This window comes from Netta rufina, assembly GCF_964035555.1.
Source record: "Netta rufina genome assembly, chromosome: 10".
Taxonomy (NCBI): Eukaryota; Metazoa; Chordata; class Aves; order Anseriformes; family Anatidae; genus Netta; species Netta rufina.
The window spans coordinates 10,973,728-10,990,600 of NC_140133.1; the positions used below are offsets into that span (position 1 = coordinate 10,973,728).

Here is a 16,873-nt window from a genome sequence, read left to right on the forward strand (position 1 = left end):
GGAAGAGGCCTGTTTATTTATCTAGGTGTTATTTATCTGGCCCTTTTTCGCTGGCTGACTTCTCCCCTTGGGCAGCTTGCAAGTCATCGTGATGGGGCAAGTGGGAAGCGGGCTGTGAGCACAGGAACGCTGCTGCTCATTGCAGCTGTCCCGGATAAAGCAGCGAGGGCACACAGAAATGAAGGGGCTGGGGATGTGGGTGCTGCTGGGGTCCTCTCCTCAGCTCATCCTCTGCCCACAGGCCCACGAGGCAGGGGGACACGGGGAAAGCTGCAGGTACAGAGCAGGGAGGTCGCCCTCCTGAGCCCCTGGGTACCCCTCAGTGTCTGCAGGGAGCATGTGATCGGCGGGGCGACGGCCTGGCTGTTGCTATCAGCTTTTCCCGATCAAAGTCTGCCTGCTGCCTGTCCTGTGCTCTTTTGTACTTTTCTGAGAGGTTTTTTACCTTTACTCTTGCAACATGAGTCGGTGGCGGTTGCTTTTCTTGTTTGTTCCATAGCGCCCGTGCCCAATCTGGTGTCAGTATTAAACATTATTTTTTTTTTACGTTCTGCAGTCACCCGGCTGTTCCGTGGCCACGCTTGGAGGTGGGGGGATTCCACATGAGCCAGGTTTGTCCATCACCCACTTGCTATTTTGTGCTTCATGGGGCTTAATGCTCAGCCCCACTGAGCTGTGAAAATGCCCAGGGAGGCACTGGGTCCGTGGGCTCTGGGCATTTTGGTTGCAAAATGCTTTGGGCAGCAATCAGCAAAACTTCCTGCTGTCTCTCCGTGCTGTGCCCAGGTGTGAGTCAGTGCCGGGAAGCAGGAGGGGGACTGGGCAGCAGGAGGAGGATCGCTGGCAGCAACGTGACGTTTCCCTTCGGGTTCTGCAGTGCCCTCTGCTAACGCCGAGTTCCTGGCAGGCGCTGCAGTCACCCAGCACCGCTGCAGAATATAAATAAGCCCGCCTGTGCGGATCCATCTGATACACGGTTTGACTTTGTAGTCTGAAATTAGCAGGGATAAAGTCCTCTAATGCACTTGTGTTACGTCTGAACTCTGGAGGGAACTCATCAAATCCGATGAGAACAATCGCATTTGCTCTGATGCAAGCTGCCTCCGCAACAAGCCCTCTTTGTTCTGCTGCTCGCAGGCAGGGATCTGCCCTGGGGGTGGTGTAACAGGCCTCCAGACTGCTGTGAGCCCCGTGGAGCATTTAGGGTGTGCGATGGCAATTGTCTGGGTGCAGCGGGTGCGTGAGAACGGGGGGAGACAGAGCTCACTTCTGCTCCCCGCTTAAATCCTTTTGCCACCCCTTTTGCTTGCCAGAGCAGCGAAAGCACGGTCAGGGAGCAGGACAGGGAGAGCAGGGACAGCGCAGGGACAGCTCTTCTTTTAGATGCTTTAAAAGGAGCAAGATCAAAGCGCTGGGAGGAGGACATCCCTCACCAGCCCGTGATCTAAACCCCTTCTGGTGCTGGCGCTTGGCCCAGCCCGCGTCCTGCAGGGTTAAGGCGGGGGCGACCCAGACAGCGAGCGGCTCTGAATGGAACATTATCCTGCAAAGTTCAAGAGCAGGGCTGTTTGCCTTCCATGCTGCTCTGCACAAATCCCTCCGAGCGATTCCTTGTGTTTGTGGAAAGGGAATTACGTAAAGCCGGGCCTCGGCACGGCACCAGCGGGGCTCCTGCTGGCACCCCTGGGTGCGGGGCTGCCCTGCCTTCCCCCGGGGCCGTGCACGCCCGGACACTTGTGCACGCAGGACACTTGTCCTGCCTTGCTCCCTTGGGACCAGGGTTGACGCCCTCTGCCCTGGAGCTGTGTGTTTGTGCGAGGCTTTTCTTCCAATACTCCTGTTTTGCTCCTGTTTTTCCACCAGCAGCGCAGGGTTGATGCTGGCAGGCAGCAGCGGGCTGACCTTGTGCTCCGGAGATGTCCCCTCCTGGCCGGAGGGACACCCGCGGGTCACTGCAGGTACCAGGGAGGAAACCTAAAGCAGAACAACCCCTTTCAGTGTCTGTAGAGCACGGAGAGCTGCAGACCGAGCTCTACCTTGGCCGAGGGTGATGCTGAGCACACGTCCCCACTCCCCTGACCCCTTCCTCATGGCGCCGCCGGCTCCCTGGTGTCTGGTCCCCTCCCCGGCTGCTTCCTGATGCTTGGAGGAGACCCACCTTTTCCTGCCAGCCCTCCTGAGCACCCCGCCTTCCCTCCCTGATGGCATTTCAAGGGGAAGAGCAAGGTGCAGTGCCCAGTCCGGGAGCTGGGCACCCACAGCCCTTCTGCCTCCCCGCACAATGCTGCGCCGGGCTCACAGGGACTGCTCGTTACACAAATAGCTCACTTTTAGCCCAAAAACTGGGGCAGGAGGCGGCTGCTGGGACTCGCCACGGGGCAGCTGGATGGAGATGAATCGCATTCCTGTGGCCGGAGCTGCAAACTGAGCCCCGCTTTGATGGCAGGGACCTGCCAGCAGCGTGCCCCTGGCACTCGTGGCCCGAGGAGAGCCCACCGGGTCCCCGGGCTGCGGAGGAGGTCCCTTGGCACAGGGCAGCCCCGGGGATGGGCTGGGGCATCACGGCTGCGTGTGGCAAGCCCCGAGGGAATCCACAAGCACCCACAGCCACAGTGGGACTGGGGTGTCCGTCTGTCCCACACGTGTCTGTCTGTAGCACTGGGAGCCGAGGGTCCTGTGCTGGTGCTTGCCCGGTGCTGCAGCCTGGAGTCCCCGGGGCAGGGCGGGGAGGACACGGAGCAGCGCGTGTCCCGGGACAGGACGGGAGCTGCCAGGAGGCGAAGCCGCCTTCCCTGCATTGTATGGAAATGAGGGCGAGGCCAGCGGCCTCCCGCAGCCTTCGGCCTCCCGCAGCCTTCCCTCGCGGCCCGCGGCTCGGCGGAGGCAGCGCGAGGCCCACAGCGAGGCCTGGCAGCCGCCACGCCAGGCTGACAGCTCCTGGTGGGACCACGGGCTCCGTCCCACCGCCTTTTTTCTGTCTGGGACTCAGCTGCACGGAGCCGAGGGGTTGTTTTTTTCCGAGCGGAGCTGGCCGGGCGAGCCGCCCGTCACAAAACCCGCGGCGTGTCCGCGCGTGCAGGCAGAGCCCCCGGCTGTCCGCGCCCGCCGCGCTCCCTCCACCCGTCCGACCTTCTGTCTTGGTCGTTTCTAGGAATTGCAGCTGTTGACAGCAGCTGGATGTTCCTTCCCCACAGCCGAAGGAGGGGCCCTGGGTCCCGGCCAGGCCGTCCATAGGCTCCATGCACCAGCGTTGCGCAAGGCAGCCCCGGCCGCTCTGCTCCTTGCTGCTGCTTCCCATTTGGGGCCCCCCAGCTGCCTCACACAGCCCCAATCTGGCTGTTCCCTGCTGCTGGCCGTGTTTGGGGGCTTCTCCTGATGAGGATTTTGGGGAGCAGGGTCCCACGGGGCACATATGGGGATAGTGGCAAGAGCCAGGTGTCCTTGGTGGGTGTCCCCCTCCTGCCATCCCCTCCTGGGTGCCCACCAGACCAGGGAGTGCTGAGCCACCCGCTCCCAACCCTAACGAGTTTTTTTCCACGGGGACAGGCTGCTGAGATGCCATCAAACACGAGGCTGGCAGAGCAGCCTCCCGGTGCCACCTCCCGGTGCCATCCACGGTCACCCCGCTTCCCGGTGGCCTTGCCCGGTTTCCGGAGCCCGGGGTCCCCGCGGCGCCTCCCTCCCCGCCTGACTTTTCACCCGGAGAGGCCCCGCGGGAGCACAATAATATTTGCACACCTAAAAGTGGCAGGATCGATCCCGCTGCCGTTTCGCAACGTGTTGACGATGCGGAGCCGTAGGAGCGTAGGCAGTGCCCGCGCGGTTGCGCTGCGATCCTATGGGCGCCCTTGGGCAACGCTGCCCAGCGGGGCACTGCCTCAGCGCAGCACCAAACCCCTGCGGGAGCAGCCCCCTGCCCCTGGTAGGGGCTCCGGGGGTGCTGCGGAGGGGGCTGAAGGCCTCGTGCCTCCTCCCTCTTCCACGTCCAGGCCTGGGAAGTGTTTTTTCACGGCGGCGGATGGCAGTGCTGTTATCGGGGGGCTGAAGGTCACCTCCCGAGTGACGCAGCGGGATCTGTACTCGCTGCCCCTAGATAAATCACCTGCGGCTCGTAATGAAGAGCCGGTTCCTCACCGACACGGGCAGCAGGCGCTCGCCCCGCTCTCGGGATACCATCAGGGGCTTTACGGGGCGGGCAGAGCATCGCCTCGGCTTCCCCACCCCGGGGGAGGAAATCCAGGCCCCTTCCTTGTGTGCCAAGCACAGGGAGCTCCCGTGGTGCCACGAGGCTCGTGCAGGAGGTGGAGGCCTCCATGTCCTGGTGCTGACCCGGAGGCTCCAGCACTTCTCACCCAACCCAGAGCCCCAAATACCCTCACCCCTGTGCCACTGGGTGCTGGGCATTCGCTGCCCGGCCCCTTGGGGCTAGCTGCAGGGCTGCAGCGAGCGGCGGTGCCGTGGGGCTCCTGCACGCCCAGCCTGGAGGGGCTCAGGAGGAACACAGCAGCTCGAATATTGTCCAGAATAAGGAAACCTCACCCTGGAATACAGCTAATCTCTACGGAAACACCAAACCACTCCTGTTTCTGAGCGCTGGCTCTCCACCTATTCATTCCATGCCCTCGGCTGGCGCCGGGTGATTTCCATGGCCCCCGCAGCCAGGCAGTGACCTGTGTCCTGGGGGAGCACGGCCCCGCTGGGACCCAGTAGGGTCAGGGCAGCCCCAGCCGTGTCCCGGCAAGGTGCTGCTTTTCCAAACACGTCCTAATTACCTTCCCAAACATCCGTCCTCGAACTCGGGTTGGAAACCACCCCGAGGGTGGCTCTGCAGCACCAGGGTGCTCTCACACCTGGGTGTCCCCGTGCTTTGGGACAACGCACGCAACAGAGGGTTTTTTTTGGGGTGTCGCAGGCCGGAGGGCACCGTGCATGCCCTGGGGTCAGGCAGAGGCACCCCATAGCCGTGCTGCGTGGCCTCTCCAGCGGTGCTGCAGGTGGGTGCTGAGGGCTGCAGAGGCCCAGGGGCTGCTGCAGTGCCTGTCCCTGCAGCCCTCGCAGTGCTGCTGCACACAAATGCGCAGCCGAAATGCGGCCGGGTGGATTCGCGAGCTATTGGTGCCCTCTGCTGAGCAGCTGCCTGCTGGGGAGCACCTGCACCAGGCACCTGCAAACTGCAAACGGCGAATTGCTGCTCCCCTGCACCCTGCACCCCTGCATTTATATCCTGCACCCTGCAGCCCTGCATCACTGCATCCTGCTCTCCTGCACCCTGCATCACTGCACCAGTATCCTACAGCCTGCAGCCCTGCACCCCGTATCTCACACCTGCATCCCTGTACCCTGCACCCCTGAATCGCTGCACCCCCTGTACCTGTATCCTGCAGCCCTCACCCCTGTGTCACTGCAGCCCTGCACCCTACATCCTGCACCCTGCACCCTTACATCCCTGCACCTTCATCCTGCAGCCCTGAACCTTGTATCACTGCACCCCTGCACCCTGCACCTGTATCCTACACCCTGCATCACTGCACCCCTGAAGCTCTGCACCCCTGCACCCTGCACCTGTATCCTGCAACCCTAAACCCTATATCACTGCACCCCCGCCCCATATCCTACACCCTGCATCCCAGCACCCTGCACCTTACACCCTGCACCCCGTATCACTGTGACCCAGCCCTGCACCTTGCACCTGTACCTGCATCCTGCAGCCCTAAACTCTATATCACTGCACCCCTGCACTTATATCCTACACCCTGCACCCCTGAACTACTGAACCCTACATCCTGCACTCTGCAGCCTGTATCACTGCACCCCAGCCCCGCACCCTACATCTGTACCTGCATCCCACACCCTACGTCCCTGCAGCCTTGCATCCCCACCCCGCTCCCCCAAATCCTCACCCTACACCCTGAAATGCTCACTCTGCACCCCCAAACCCAACCCCTGCACCCCCAAATCCTCACCCCGTACCCCAAATCCCCATCCCTGCACCCCAAATCCCCACACCGTACCCCAAATTTCCACCCTGCACCTCCAAATCCTCACCCTGTACCCCAAATCCCCACCCAGCACCCCCAAATCCCCACCCTGTACCCCCAAACCTCACCCCTGTACCCCCATATCCCACCCCGTACCCCCAAATTCTCACCCCTATACCCCGAAATCCCCACCCAGTACCCCCAAATCCCCTTGTACCCCCAAATCCCCACTCAGCACCCCCAAATCCCCACCCCAATACCCCCACCCCCCAGCACCCTCCCCGTGCCCTCCTTGCCGCCAGGGGGCGCTGCAGCACGGCCGGGCGCTCTGGGGGCGTGGCCTCTACGAGAGTAGGCGTGGCCACAAGCGGAGGCGGCACCAAGCGGGCGTGTCCTCCAAGGGGGCGTGTCCTCGGGGGGGGTGGCTTCTGAGAGGGGGCGTGTCCTTGCGGTGACGCGCGGTGGGCGTGGCGCGGGGTGGCGCGCGCGCGCGGCGGCGGTGGCGGGAGGGCGGCGCGGTGCGGAGCGGTGCGGGAGCGCGGCGGTGTCGCCATGTACCGGGCCCTGTACAGCTTCCGCTCCGCCGAGCCCAACTCGCTGCCCTTCGCCGCCGGGGAGACCTTCCTGCTGCTGGAGCGCAGCAACCAGCACTGGTGGCTCGTCACCCGGGCGGGCTCCGGGGAGACGGGCTACGCGCCGGCCTCCTACCTCCAGCGGCTGCAGGTGGGCAGAGGGAGAGGCACCGGGGGTGGGAACCGGGGTGGGGGGCACCGGGATGGGAACCGGGAACAGGACCGGGAGTGGCACCGGGACCAGGACTGGCACCGGGAGTGTAAACGGGAGCCAACGGGACCGGGGGTGGGACCGGGAACGGCACCGGGAACAGGACCCACCAGGACCGGGACCGGGACTGGCACCGGGACTGGGGGTAGGACCGGGACCCACCGGGTCTGGAATCGGCACCGCCACGGGGAGCGGCTCCGGGCACCGGGACCCACCGTGGGGACCTCCCCGCGCTGAGGTCGGGCCCCGGGGTCCAGCCCTGTCCCCTCCTGGTGGGGCTCTGCGGGACCGAGCCCCGGTATCCCGGTGGGATGGTGCTGGTGGTGCTGGTCCTGGTCCTGGTGGTGGTGCTGGTCCCTGGGGCACTGCCCCAGCCCGTGCAGACCCAGCAGCCCCCCCGCAAAAAGCCAGGCGATCCCTGGCCTCTGCTGCACGGCAGGTCAGGCAGCCAGGAGGGGCCATCCCTGGGTAAATAAGCCCTTAAGCTCCTTACGGGGGCTGTTTGCTTGCAGGGCACGGACCCTGTTAAACACCAGGTCGTAAACCCCCGTGGTGGCGTTGCTGCTCTGCAGCCCCCTCTCTGCAGCCCCCGCTCCGTTTGTGTGCCGTGACGCCTCCCAACTGCTGTGGGTGCGGGAGGCTTCTCCCTCGCAGCAGCTCTTTTTGGAGCAGCCTCCCCGTGTCGTTCTGGTTGCAAAATCTTACAGGAGAAGTGTGTTTTGCTGAGCTTGCAGTCATTTTCATGTGCTTTACGTTAACGCTTCGAGTGCTCCGAGGTCGCTTGCAGTGTGCCGTGGGTGACTCCTGCCAGTCGGTTACTTCCCTGCTGTGGAATTGCTGGTGACTCCGTGGGCGCTCCCCTCTAGTTCAGATGCAACTTTCCCAAATGCCCTTGGACCTGGTGGCAGGAAGCAGAAGAGCCTTTCCTGCATCCTCCTATCTTTTTTTGGTGGTTAGGTTTCCAGAGCTAGAACTGGTGCGTGAGGCAGCACAGGACCTCGTTTGCTGCTCTGCAGCTGCAGTCGTGCCCGGCGTGCCAGGCTGCTTCCCGCTGTAGCATCCTGCTGGCTCTGAAATCAGAACCCGCTTTTATTCGTGGCAAGCCAGCAGGCCCAGCCTGGGAGCCAGCATCTTCTACCTGAAAGCTTGCTTTTGTCCGTCCGAGTGTCCGGATGGGAGTACAAGCAATTTGTCACCCAGCCTCGCTTTAAAAAGGACACCCATACCAATTAGCAACAGTGATTTGGGAGGCAATTAGCGCTGCCCCATACATCACAGGAAAAGCAGGGATAATGAGGAGTGTTAGCATGCTTAGCAGGGAGAGCGAGTGGCCAACAGGAGTCACCATTGTAAAGGTAAGCCTGGGGCTCGTTAGCAGTGCAGTCAGGTTTCAGGTAAGCACCAGGTTGTGCAGCAGTCGCAGGCAGCAGCAAATCTCCCGAAAGCCCCTCACAGCAGCCCGCCCAAGTGGTGCTCGTGGGAGAGGATTGGGCTGCTCTCGCTGCTGCCATCCTCTATTAGGGGCATTAGCTTTCTTCCAGGCTCCTCTCAATTTTCATTTTTTTTTTTGCTCAGCTTTCATAGATATGGGTAACTCGTGCCGTGGTGTTTCTAGAGAAAAAATAATTCCTGTTTATTATTGAAAGCTTATCCTTGGCTGGTGTTTTCTCGTCACAAATGCCGCAGAAGTTTGCGCTGAAATGCTTGTGGCTCAGCAGTGCTGCTATTCAGAGAGCTGTATGGGAAGAAAACCAGACTCTCCAGAAGCACATAATGCCTCTAAGAAGGGAGTTGGGCCCCAGCCAGGGCACGTGGAGCTGCAGATGATGCGACGTTAATTGTGGTCAATTAGGAAGGCCCAGCTTCAGCCGGTATTCCTGCTGATCTTACTCTTCCGTGGTTTGCTTTTGGCTGTGTTATTAAGAGCCGTTTCAAGTCGAGTGTGGCTCCGGGGATAAATACTGAAGGCACTGAACAGCACGAGGGGAGGATCAGGCTGTGGGCTGCTGCATGAGGGTGGCATGTGAATGAAAAGCAGAGAGCTGCTTGCCCAGAGCAAGCTGGGTGCTGTGGAGAGGTGTCCATCTGCACGAGGTTGGTCTGGAGTCTCTGACTGTGTGCTGGTGCTTACGTGATGGATGGTGGAAAAATTGGGAGGTTAAAACGGAGCTTGGGGTTCCTCTGGGGTCAGAAAGTCTCCAGGAGATGGGCCTTCTGGTGCTTCGTGGGAGGTAGTAAAAGGTTCGGCTCAGGAAGCTTCCTTAGGAGCAGGGGGTGACTCGGTGTCAGGACAGGGGGAATGCCAGGTCTAGAAAGTCCTGTGGCTGGCTTAAGTAGTACGTACATTACCATAATTATGGTGAGCCATGTAATTTCATAACAGGAATCAGGATTGCTCCAGCTTCGGCTGAAAGCTGCAGCAGTTTGATCCTGGATATATGGGACCTGCACAGGGAGCAGCGTCTGTGTTGACCCTCATCTTCTCTACATAACACAGCTGGTTTTGCCCTGGCCCAAGCTGTGTTCCCCCATCAACAGCAGTGTTGATATTGCATAGTGAGAGGTGGGACAGCAGCTGGAAACCACCAGACTTTGTTGGTGGATGGTGGTGGTGCAAAAATAAGCAGCAAGCTGTGGGGCTGGTTTCACGTGCTGCCCGATGGAGGCAGGTCAGCTGTGCTGAGCCGTTAGGAAATAGCTCTGAAATTATTAATATCCTCTTCAAAATTCCTTAAAGTTTATTTGTAATAACTGAAAAATGGCTGGAAATGTTGATTCTCCCATCGGTTGAGGCCTTCTCAGAGCTCTTGCACATCCCCGTTGTAGCTCTGGAAGAGCAAGAAGGGAGCTGTCTAGGTGGGAAGGTGCTCGTGCTGGTTGCCAAGAAGCTTCGGACCATCTGGTTAGAAAATGGACACAGCCAAGAGTACAGCAAGCATTTTAAGGATGCCTCGGGTTGCTATTTGCTGTATCTTCTGCAAGAACAAACAGGCATGTGATAAAAATAAGAGGCTGCTTCCTGCAGCCTAGCAACAACCGAGAATCCCCCTGCAGCAGAAGCAGAGGCACAGCGCAGGTACTGCCGGCTGCTTTGATGGGCACAGGAGTGATTTCGCTTCCCGAGCCGCAGAGAGAAGCGAGGGTTTTGTCCAGGAGTGAGCCGTGAGCTCCATTTGCCTGCAGGAAACTCCTGATTCATTTTGTGGCGTTGACGCACGCTCTGGGCTAATCTGGCTGCTTTTCTGCCGAGGTAGTGAACGCCTTGGTTCAGCAGCGAAGCAGCACGTGCTGCCGTGCTCAGATGCTCCGTTCGTAATGCTTCTTAGGAGGCAAATCCCCAGCCACTGGAAACCTGAGCTCTAGCAATTGTTCTGGGCTGTAAGGGCGCTACGTGGTAGAGCTTTCTCCCTCATCTGCACCAAATCTGGTGCTGGCTGCCTGCAGGTTTCTGCCCTTGCTCCTGCACAGAAAACCCAAGTGCGGGGTGTTGTACCTACAGACCACCCCCTGCACTGTTGTGGAGCCTCAATTGCCATTTGTCATCTGTTTTGGATTTGACAGAGCTTTTAATGGGTGTGAGAGCTTAATCAGAGCGCTCAGATCCTGAATAAGCACTTAGACTAAAAATAAAGTTTTATTTTGGAGAATAAGCAGCTGGCAGTGCTTTGCAGCTGAGGCTGTGTTTCTTGACACACGTAAGAAACTGAAAGAATGAGGCTTTTTTTTCCCTGGGCTGTGGAAATAACAGAGATGCTATCGTATCGGAGCTGCTAATGCTTCGAGATCAAGTTTTATTCTTGAAACGAAATTACCCAGTCAGGGGAATTATAACCATTTCTAATTACTGTAGCTAAAGACTGGAAATTTTAGCCAGAAGTTCGGCAATCTTTCGCAGCTCAGAATGATTAAAGTAGAAATGCGCTAATGATCTTCAGCTTTTGCTTCGCCACGAAGATATGTTCTTACTTAGGGTACTTTGACTAAAAATAATTGGGCATTTTGGTATCAGTCTGCCCCTGGGAGCTGGACTCCCCCATTTGAGCAGTAGGGGCAGGCTGTGCTTATGAGTGCCTATTAGTACTTTGCATCAGGAGGGGAAGGTTAAACTTTCTTCTTGTTTACTCCCGGAAAATGACTGATTTGTCACCGCAAAGGGAAGAACTGCTGGGTTTGGACAAAGACAAGAAGGGTCTGCTCAAAATGGCGGGCGAGGTGCTGAGCCCTGTGGGCAGAAAACGCAAACACCCTCCCTCTCACCCATTTGCAGGGAAAAGACTTCAGTAATGACTGAGTTGTGTACATTTATTGAGCGAGGTGCTTCTCTGATTAACATACGGGGTGCAGGAGCTAATTTCTGCTTAAATCCCCCACCAACTCGCTGTGGGGCTTTCTCTGCCAGATCTCAATCCCCGGCCTGTAAGCAAGGAGGGGGGTGAGAGGCCGCGATGCTGAAACGTAGTGGATGCAAATTGGAGGTGATTGACTCTGCTGTCAGCCCACGGGAAGGAAGGAGCTCTGAAGAGCAGGGAGAAGAAATGTGTATTGCTTTATCTTGAAGGAAAACCTGGAAAACAGCTGAATCTGCCTGCTAAGATCATCGCTAGGAGGGCTCTGTTGGAACAGGAACAGCCTCCTCTTCTTCCTCGCATAGCTCAGATGTGCATAAAAATAAACAGATTTTTTAAGAGCATCCTAGCTTTACTCCCTCATGGAGGATTTAAACTTCGGCATTCCTGTTCAAGATCATTTATTCAGTGTTTGAACTGTCAGTCTGGGCCTTGGAAAAAGGGTAAAAAATGCCAGAAGGGTTTTATAGGGAGAGAGGGACCAGTAGCCCTTGTGTGTGGCTGTAGCCTTGGATAGTCTGTAAGAAAATTGGGCTTCATGGATGCTGCCATCCTACGTGGTCAGTGCTATAACCAAAATTTTACAAGGCACAGGTCTGACAGAGCTCTGTGTGCTGGCTCACAAGTCAGGCTTGACCTTTACTTGTTGAGCCTGATGTGCCTTGATTCTTATCACAGGGCAAAACCTCTGCTGTAAAAACAAACAAACAAAACAACCCTTTGAACTTGTCGTAAGCGAAGTGGATCCGAGGACGTGATTCACAGCTCTGTGTGTTTTTCTCTGCTCCCCTGCAGCCTGCTGTTGCTTTCTTGCCGTGGGGACGTGAAGTGCTGGTTTGGGCCAAGCTCCCTCGCCACTAGCAGAGGAGTGGAGTTGTCCCAAACACAAGATCTGCAAACCTGCAGCGAGAGAGGAGAAGGAGCTTCATTTCAGCTTCATCTCTGTGTTCAGGCCCTGCTGTGCCGAGCTGGCTTGGCAGAGCTGTGTGCTTTCCTTGCAAGGGAACAAAATACTTCTTCTCTTTTCGAGTAAGGCTCAGACAAGAAGGGGAAGTAAAACTCTGGCAGCGTGGGCTTTTTAGAATGGGATGGAAAGTTCCCGGCTTTGTGTTTCCTGGTTATTTGTTTGCCTGTGCGAGTTGTTTATAAGAAGCTGTCACTGCCTTCCTCCTTGGCAGCTAGGTGGCTTTGATCACTTGCAGACTGTCCCTGTCCTCCTGACTGTCTGCAACAGCTATGGAGCCAGTGACGTGCAGTTCTGAGGGTATTGAACCCACTCCCCAGGCTCGGGCTGGTGCCTTTTGTTCCAGCAATGTGAGTCCCATCTACACCACGTTGTCCCTGTGTCCTGCTCAGACTGCTGGGCTTGAGCTTGTGCGCATGAAAGCAGTCTGAGGCACTGACTTTTGTGCCTGGCATCTGGAAATGCCAACCCACTGATATTTCACCTTGTTCAGCTGCTCAAGATGTTTAATTCAAAATTAAAAAAAAAAAAAGAAAATGAAGCTGTTGTACTAAGTGTGCTAGATAAATCCAGGCTGTAGGCTGTGTCTTGCTAAATCACTGGTTCTGGGTTCAGATTAGATCCATGTAATAGCTATTATTTCTCTTTATTTTTCTTCCCCCGGCACAAGTTGGGTAGCGCATTGCCGGATGGAAATCCGAGGGCAGGCCCCAGCTCCAAAGCTTTTATTATATTAGCGTAAAAAAAAAAAAAAAAAAAAAAAAAAAAAGGGGGTGAGGGGGAGATGTTGGCAAGACCTGCAAAAACAGTGACTTGCCTACGAGGAGGAAGGGCTCGGGTGGGGCGGACAGGAATGGTCCTCAGTGCCTGTCACGATCCTGTCTTTGTTCTTCAAAGCTGCTTCAGGACCTGGGGCTGCCTGGCTCAGTGAGTCACCTGCAGATGAGATCTGTGGTGCTTTTGTTGGAGAAAGGTCTCTGTCCATCCCACCAGCGACAGGCAGGAGGCTGAGCCAAGCTGCAGGGCTACATCTTCCCACCTCTGGAGGAGGAGGAGGTAGGAAGGAAGCCTTGGCAGGCCAAGCAGGCAATTTTCATCCTCTTGCAAGTGGAAGATCAGAATCGTGGCTGACAGATTTTCAAAGTCAGTGCTGGTTGAGTTCAGCGCAGTGTCTTGTGTGCTGAGAGCCACGGCAGCGCCTGGAAAAAGCAGATGGCTGCCTGAAGACATCAAACTGAAGCTCCCCACAAAGCAGACAAACGCAACCCTCCACAGCCTCTCGGTCTAATGTGGTGACACTTCCATTTTGGGTGAACTCGGTGAGTTCTGGGGCTTTCCAGGCTGCTTGAAGTTAGCCTGTTTTCCTCCCCTCCCGAGGAAAGAATGCGTGTTTGCAAGAGGAAGAGGGGCTAATGCGATTTGACCATCTGAGACGAAGTGCGGTGTGCCCGGTGGATAAATCGCAGGACTGTGGTCTGCTGCTTTTGGTCCTGCTCCCGAGGAGCATGTGGGAGAAGCAGTCAGCAGCTGTCGGGAGTCTTTGTGTCAAGTGCTGCTGTCAGTGGTAGCCCACGTTTGCTGACAAGTAAAAATAATAGCTGCACTCAAACCCGATACCTTAACTAGGAACAATAAGCATAAAAATTCTTTACATACTTAATGCATAAGCTTAGGGATTTCCCTGAGCCTTGCGGAATCGAAGTGTTTGTGGCTGAAGACTTTTTCCAGTTGACATCACGTCCCTTGAAGTGCTGTGTTCTAAGCGATGAAGTTTTTGTCTGCCCTAGAATCACCTTTATTGACTTAGCCTAAAAAATTCATCCCCTCTAACTTGTTTTTGGAATTGATTTAGGGCGTCTGTCTTCAGTAGCTTGGTTACAAGAGATAACTGCAATGAAATAATTAGTTATTATTAAAAGGCCTGTGCAATGTAATGCATGTACTTTACATCAGGGGTGGAAAGAAAGCCCTCCAGCAACCAGGGAAGCATCATCATCTTGCCTGTGGTCTCAGGCTCTCTTAGAAGCCTTCTCTTTGTGTTATGGGCTGGCATCTGAGACTTTGACCTACATGAACCATGTCTGAACTGGGTGTACTCTTGAGCTCTCACACAGAGGCCTAAGGTCTCAAGATGGTATTGAGCTCTGATTGCTTCAAAAGCTTTTAAATATACTATGCTATTAATGGCTGAGCAAAAAATTCTCCTGACCAAACCACTGTTGACAATGTTTGGTCTTGTGTAGCTCCAGGGATGTGGAGGAACACCCAGCCATCTGGCAGCTGGGCCATGGGGTCTGCAGAACCATCTAGGCTGGAAAAGACCTTCCAGAGCATCAAGTCCATCACTAACCACCAGCTTGACCTACTGAGTCCCATCACTAAATCATGAATGTGTGAGGAAGAGCGGTCAGCTCAACCTGTAGGTGTTTGGAGGGCAAAAGAAGGGAGAGGCAGCCAGCGTGGGCTGCCCAAAGCACACATGTGAGAGCTCCTATTGCCTCTTGCTTGCTATCAGGCACCTTCCACCCACTTCTTGGGGTCTTGGGCAGCAGAGGGTCCTTCTCCAGGTCCCCCCATGTAGGGGCCACCAGCTGGCTCTTGGAGATGAGCTAAGTCCTGGCCAACTCCCTTCCCATGGGATTTATTGTGCTGGAGATGGGCTGGAAAGGCTTCTTGCAACGTGTTCGTTTTAATTTGCTCTCATGCTGTTGAGCAAAGTGGAAGCTGACAAGGGTGAACGGGGCATGTGAGAAGGTGGACGTGAGAAATCAATACTGTAATAAGGCAAATGAGTCGGGGTGAAAGTTTTGTGCCTGAGAAGTGAGCAGTGCAACAAATGTAGGTTTTTCTTATCCGCTGCCTTGGGAAGTGAGGAAAACAGGATTATGGCTGTTCTGCTGCCTTTAGCACAATGTCCTAAGAGGACATTTCTCTCCTGTTCCAATTTCTTCATGTTTTCTGGGGAGCCAGTGCCATTCTAAGCTGCAAAAGGAGATGGGATTATAACTTGCAGCTGGGGCAGGAGGCTATTTTTTTCCTGCAGATAGTGTGGGACACTAATGAATTGCTTTTCTTCCATGACCCACCTCCTACTTCACTATGGGTGAAATGTCAGCAAATCTAGTTGAACCCTTTAATCTTCTCTACGGGGGGGAGAAGAACACTAAACAACCCACGGATTTGTTCTTGAACTGAAGCTGACGATAACAGCAAGTTAGCCTCATTCCACTGATAAACATAGCTAAACTTGCAATTCTCAAGATACTTTTGTAGGTCAATGTGGAAACCGTCACTGTGTTTAAGCTTTGCAGCACAGAAAAATAGTGCATTGTCCACTCCCACCATCTGCCAGTCAAAAAGCAACTCACAAGGCTGCAGGGTCTTTATTTCAAAAATTTCTGGCCTTTTTTTGGCTTATGCTGTGCCTTTATGGTTATGCACATAACAGTTCTAGTTGTAAGATGCAGCTACGGATCTTGATGGTGTCTTTGTTCCTTTTGGGGCAAGAGTTCATGTTAGATTTATCATTGTCCCAAGATAGCTCAATTGCGTCGACTCCCTGAATTTGGGTAGTGGCTCGGTGCTGATTGCTTCAGCAGAAGCATCCCCTTTACCAGGAATAAATGTGCTTGCAGCAGCAGCTCTTAACTAATAAGCATGTTGGCATACTTGGGATTTTTGTGTATGGCCAATTAGCATGATCCACCTCTTGACAATGCAGCCTGGGGCATATTTCAGCCCTTCCGATGCCTTTTCCCTCGCTGCCCTGCACCTGCACCCTCAATGGTCTTTAAATGGCTTTGCTATAATTAGCCAGCGCGCTTAACTTCGGGTAGCTTGTGTGTGTAGTGTGCTAATAAGGCAGTGGTGTGAGTAGCATCCCCTGCTGGGGAGCACAGCTTGGAGCGTGCCAGTACGTCTAGTTGCCAGAGTCTGTGGTGATGGGGGAAAAAGGCGATGCCCATCGTCATTCAGGTGTTCCTAATGGCCCACCTGAGAGCAAATGAGCATTTGAATCTTGTCCTGAGCCCAGTTGTCAGGTTGTGTGCAGGCCCTGAGAGGAGGTCCTCAGTCTGCTTGCTGTCTGCAGAGGCCTTATGGTTAGCCTGTACCACCAGCAGCCTGGGATGAAGTGTGACCTGTTCACAGGGTGGTGGAGCAGGACGTGCCTTTTAAGAGTCAGTTAGCTCTTGTTTAGATCCCTTAAGGAGTATTTTGCACCCAGGTTTATGTCATGACAGAGGGAGGTGCTGCGGTGAAAGGCTTGTTTGGGGGCACTGGTGGAGCTGATCTGTGCAGCCAGAAGGTGCTGGGGAGGGGGTGGCTGGGTACTGTAAGGTATCCTGGTCTCTCTCCTACTACTGATACTTCAGATACCTGTTCCTGTGACCCAGGGAGGCTGTGGACAGTAAAGACGTTGCTGGTGAGATCTGTGGTGAGGGAGCATTATATAGAAATGAGCTGTGTTTTTTGGGGTACCTACTTTGGAAAAACTTCGTAAGTGTGCTTGCTCTCCTGGGTCCCTGGCCTGAAATATCATTAGCAGGAGAAGCCCTCAAGGATCTCGGTCTACCTGATGTGCTCGGGGTTGTTAGAAAGGATGATGGTAAGAGGACTATTTACCATCCCTCTGCCTTGGAACGGAGCCTTGCTCCTTGGGAGGGTGGTGCTGCTCTCTCTGGGCATGGTGACACTGCAGGCCTGGCTTTTCTGGTTGCTGGTGGGTGGAGCAATTCCACTCCTCATGACAAATGTTCAGGGATTTTTGTATGGTGTTTTTGGGGCTGTTCTATCTCACTGTA

At 55.7% G+C, this 16,873-nt stretch overlaps 1 protein-coding gene across 1 annotated transcript in view; it reads left to right on the plus strand.

Moving 5' to 3' along the window:
• Window positions 1–6,501: 6,501 nt before the first annotated feature.
• Window positions 6,502–16,873, plus strand: part of NCKIPSD (NCK interacting protein with SH3 domain) — a 46,966-nt gene continuing 36,594 nt past the window's right edge. Inside the window, exon 1 of the mRNA XM_084292593.1 lies at window positions 6,502–6,701. Within this exon, the coding sequence (XP_084148719.1) occupies window positions 6,531–6,701 (171 nt within the window). The 5' untranslated portion in view covers window positions 6,502–6,530. The remainder of the gene's footprint in view (window positions 6,702–16,873) is intronic.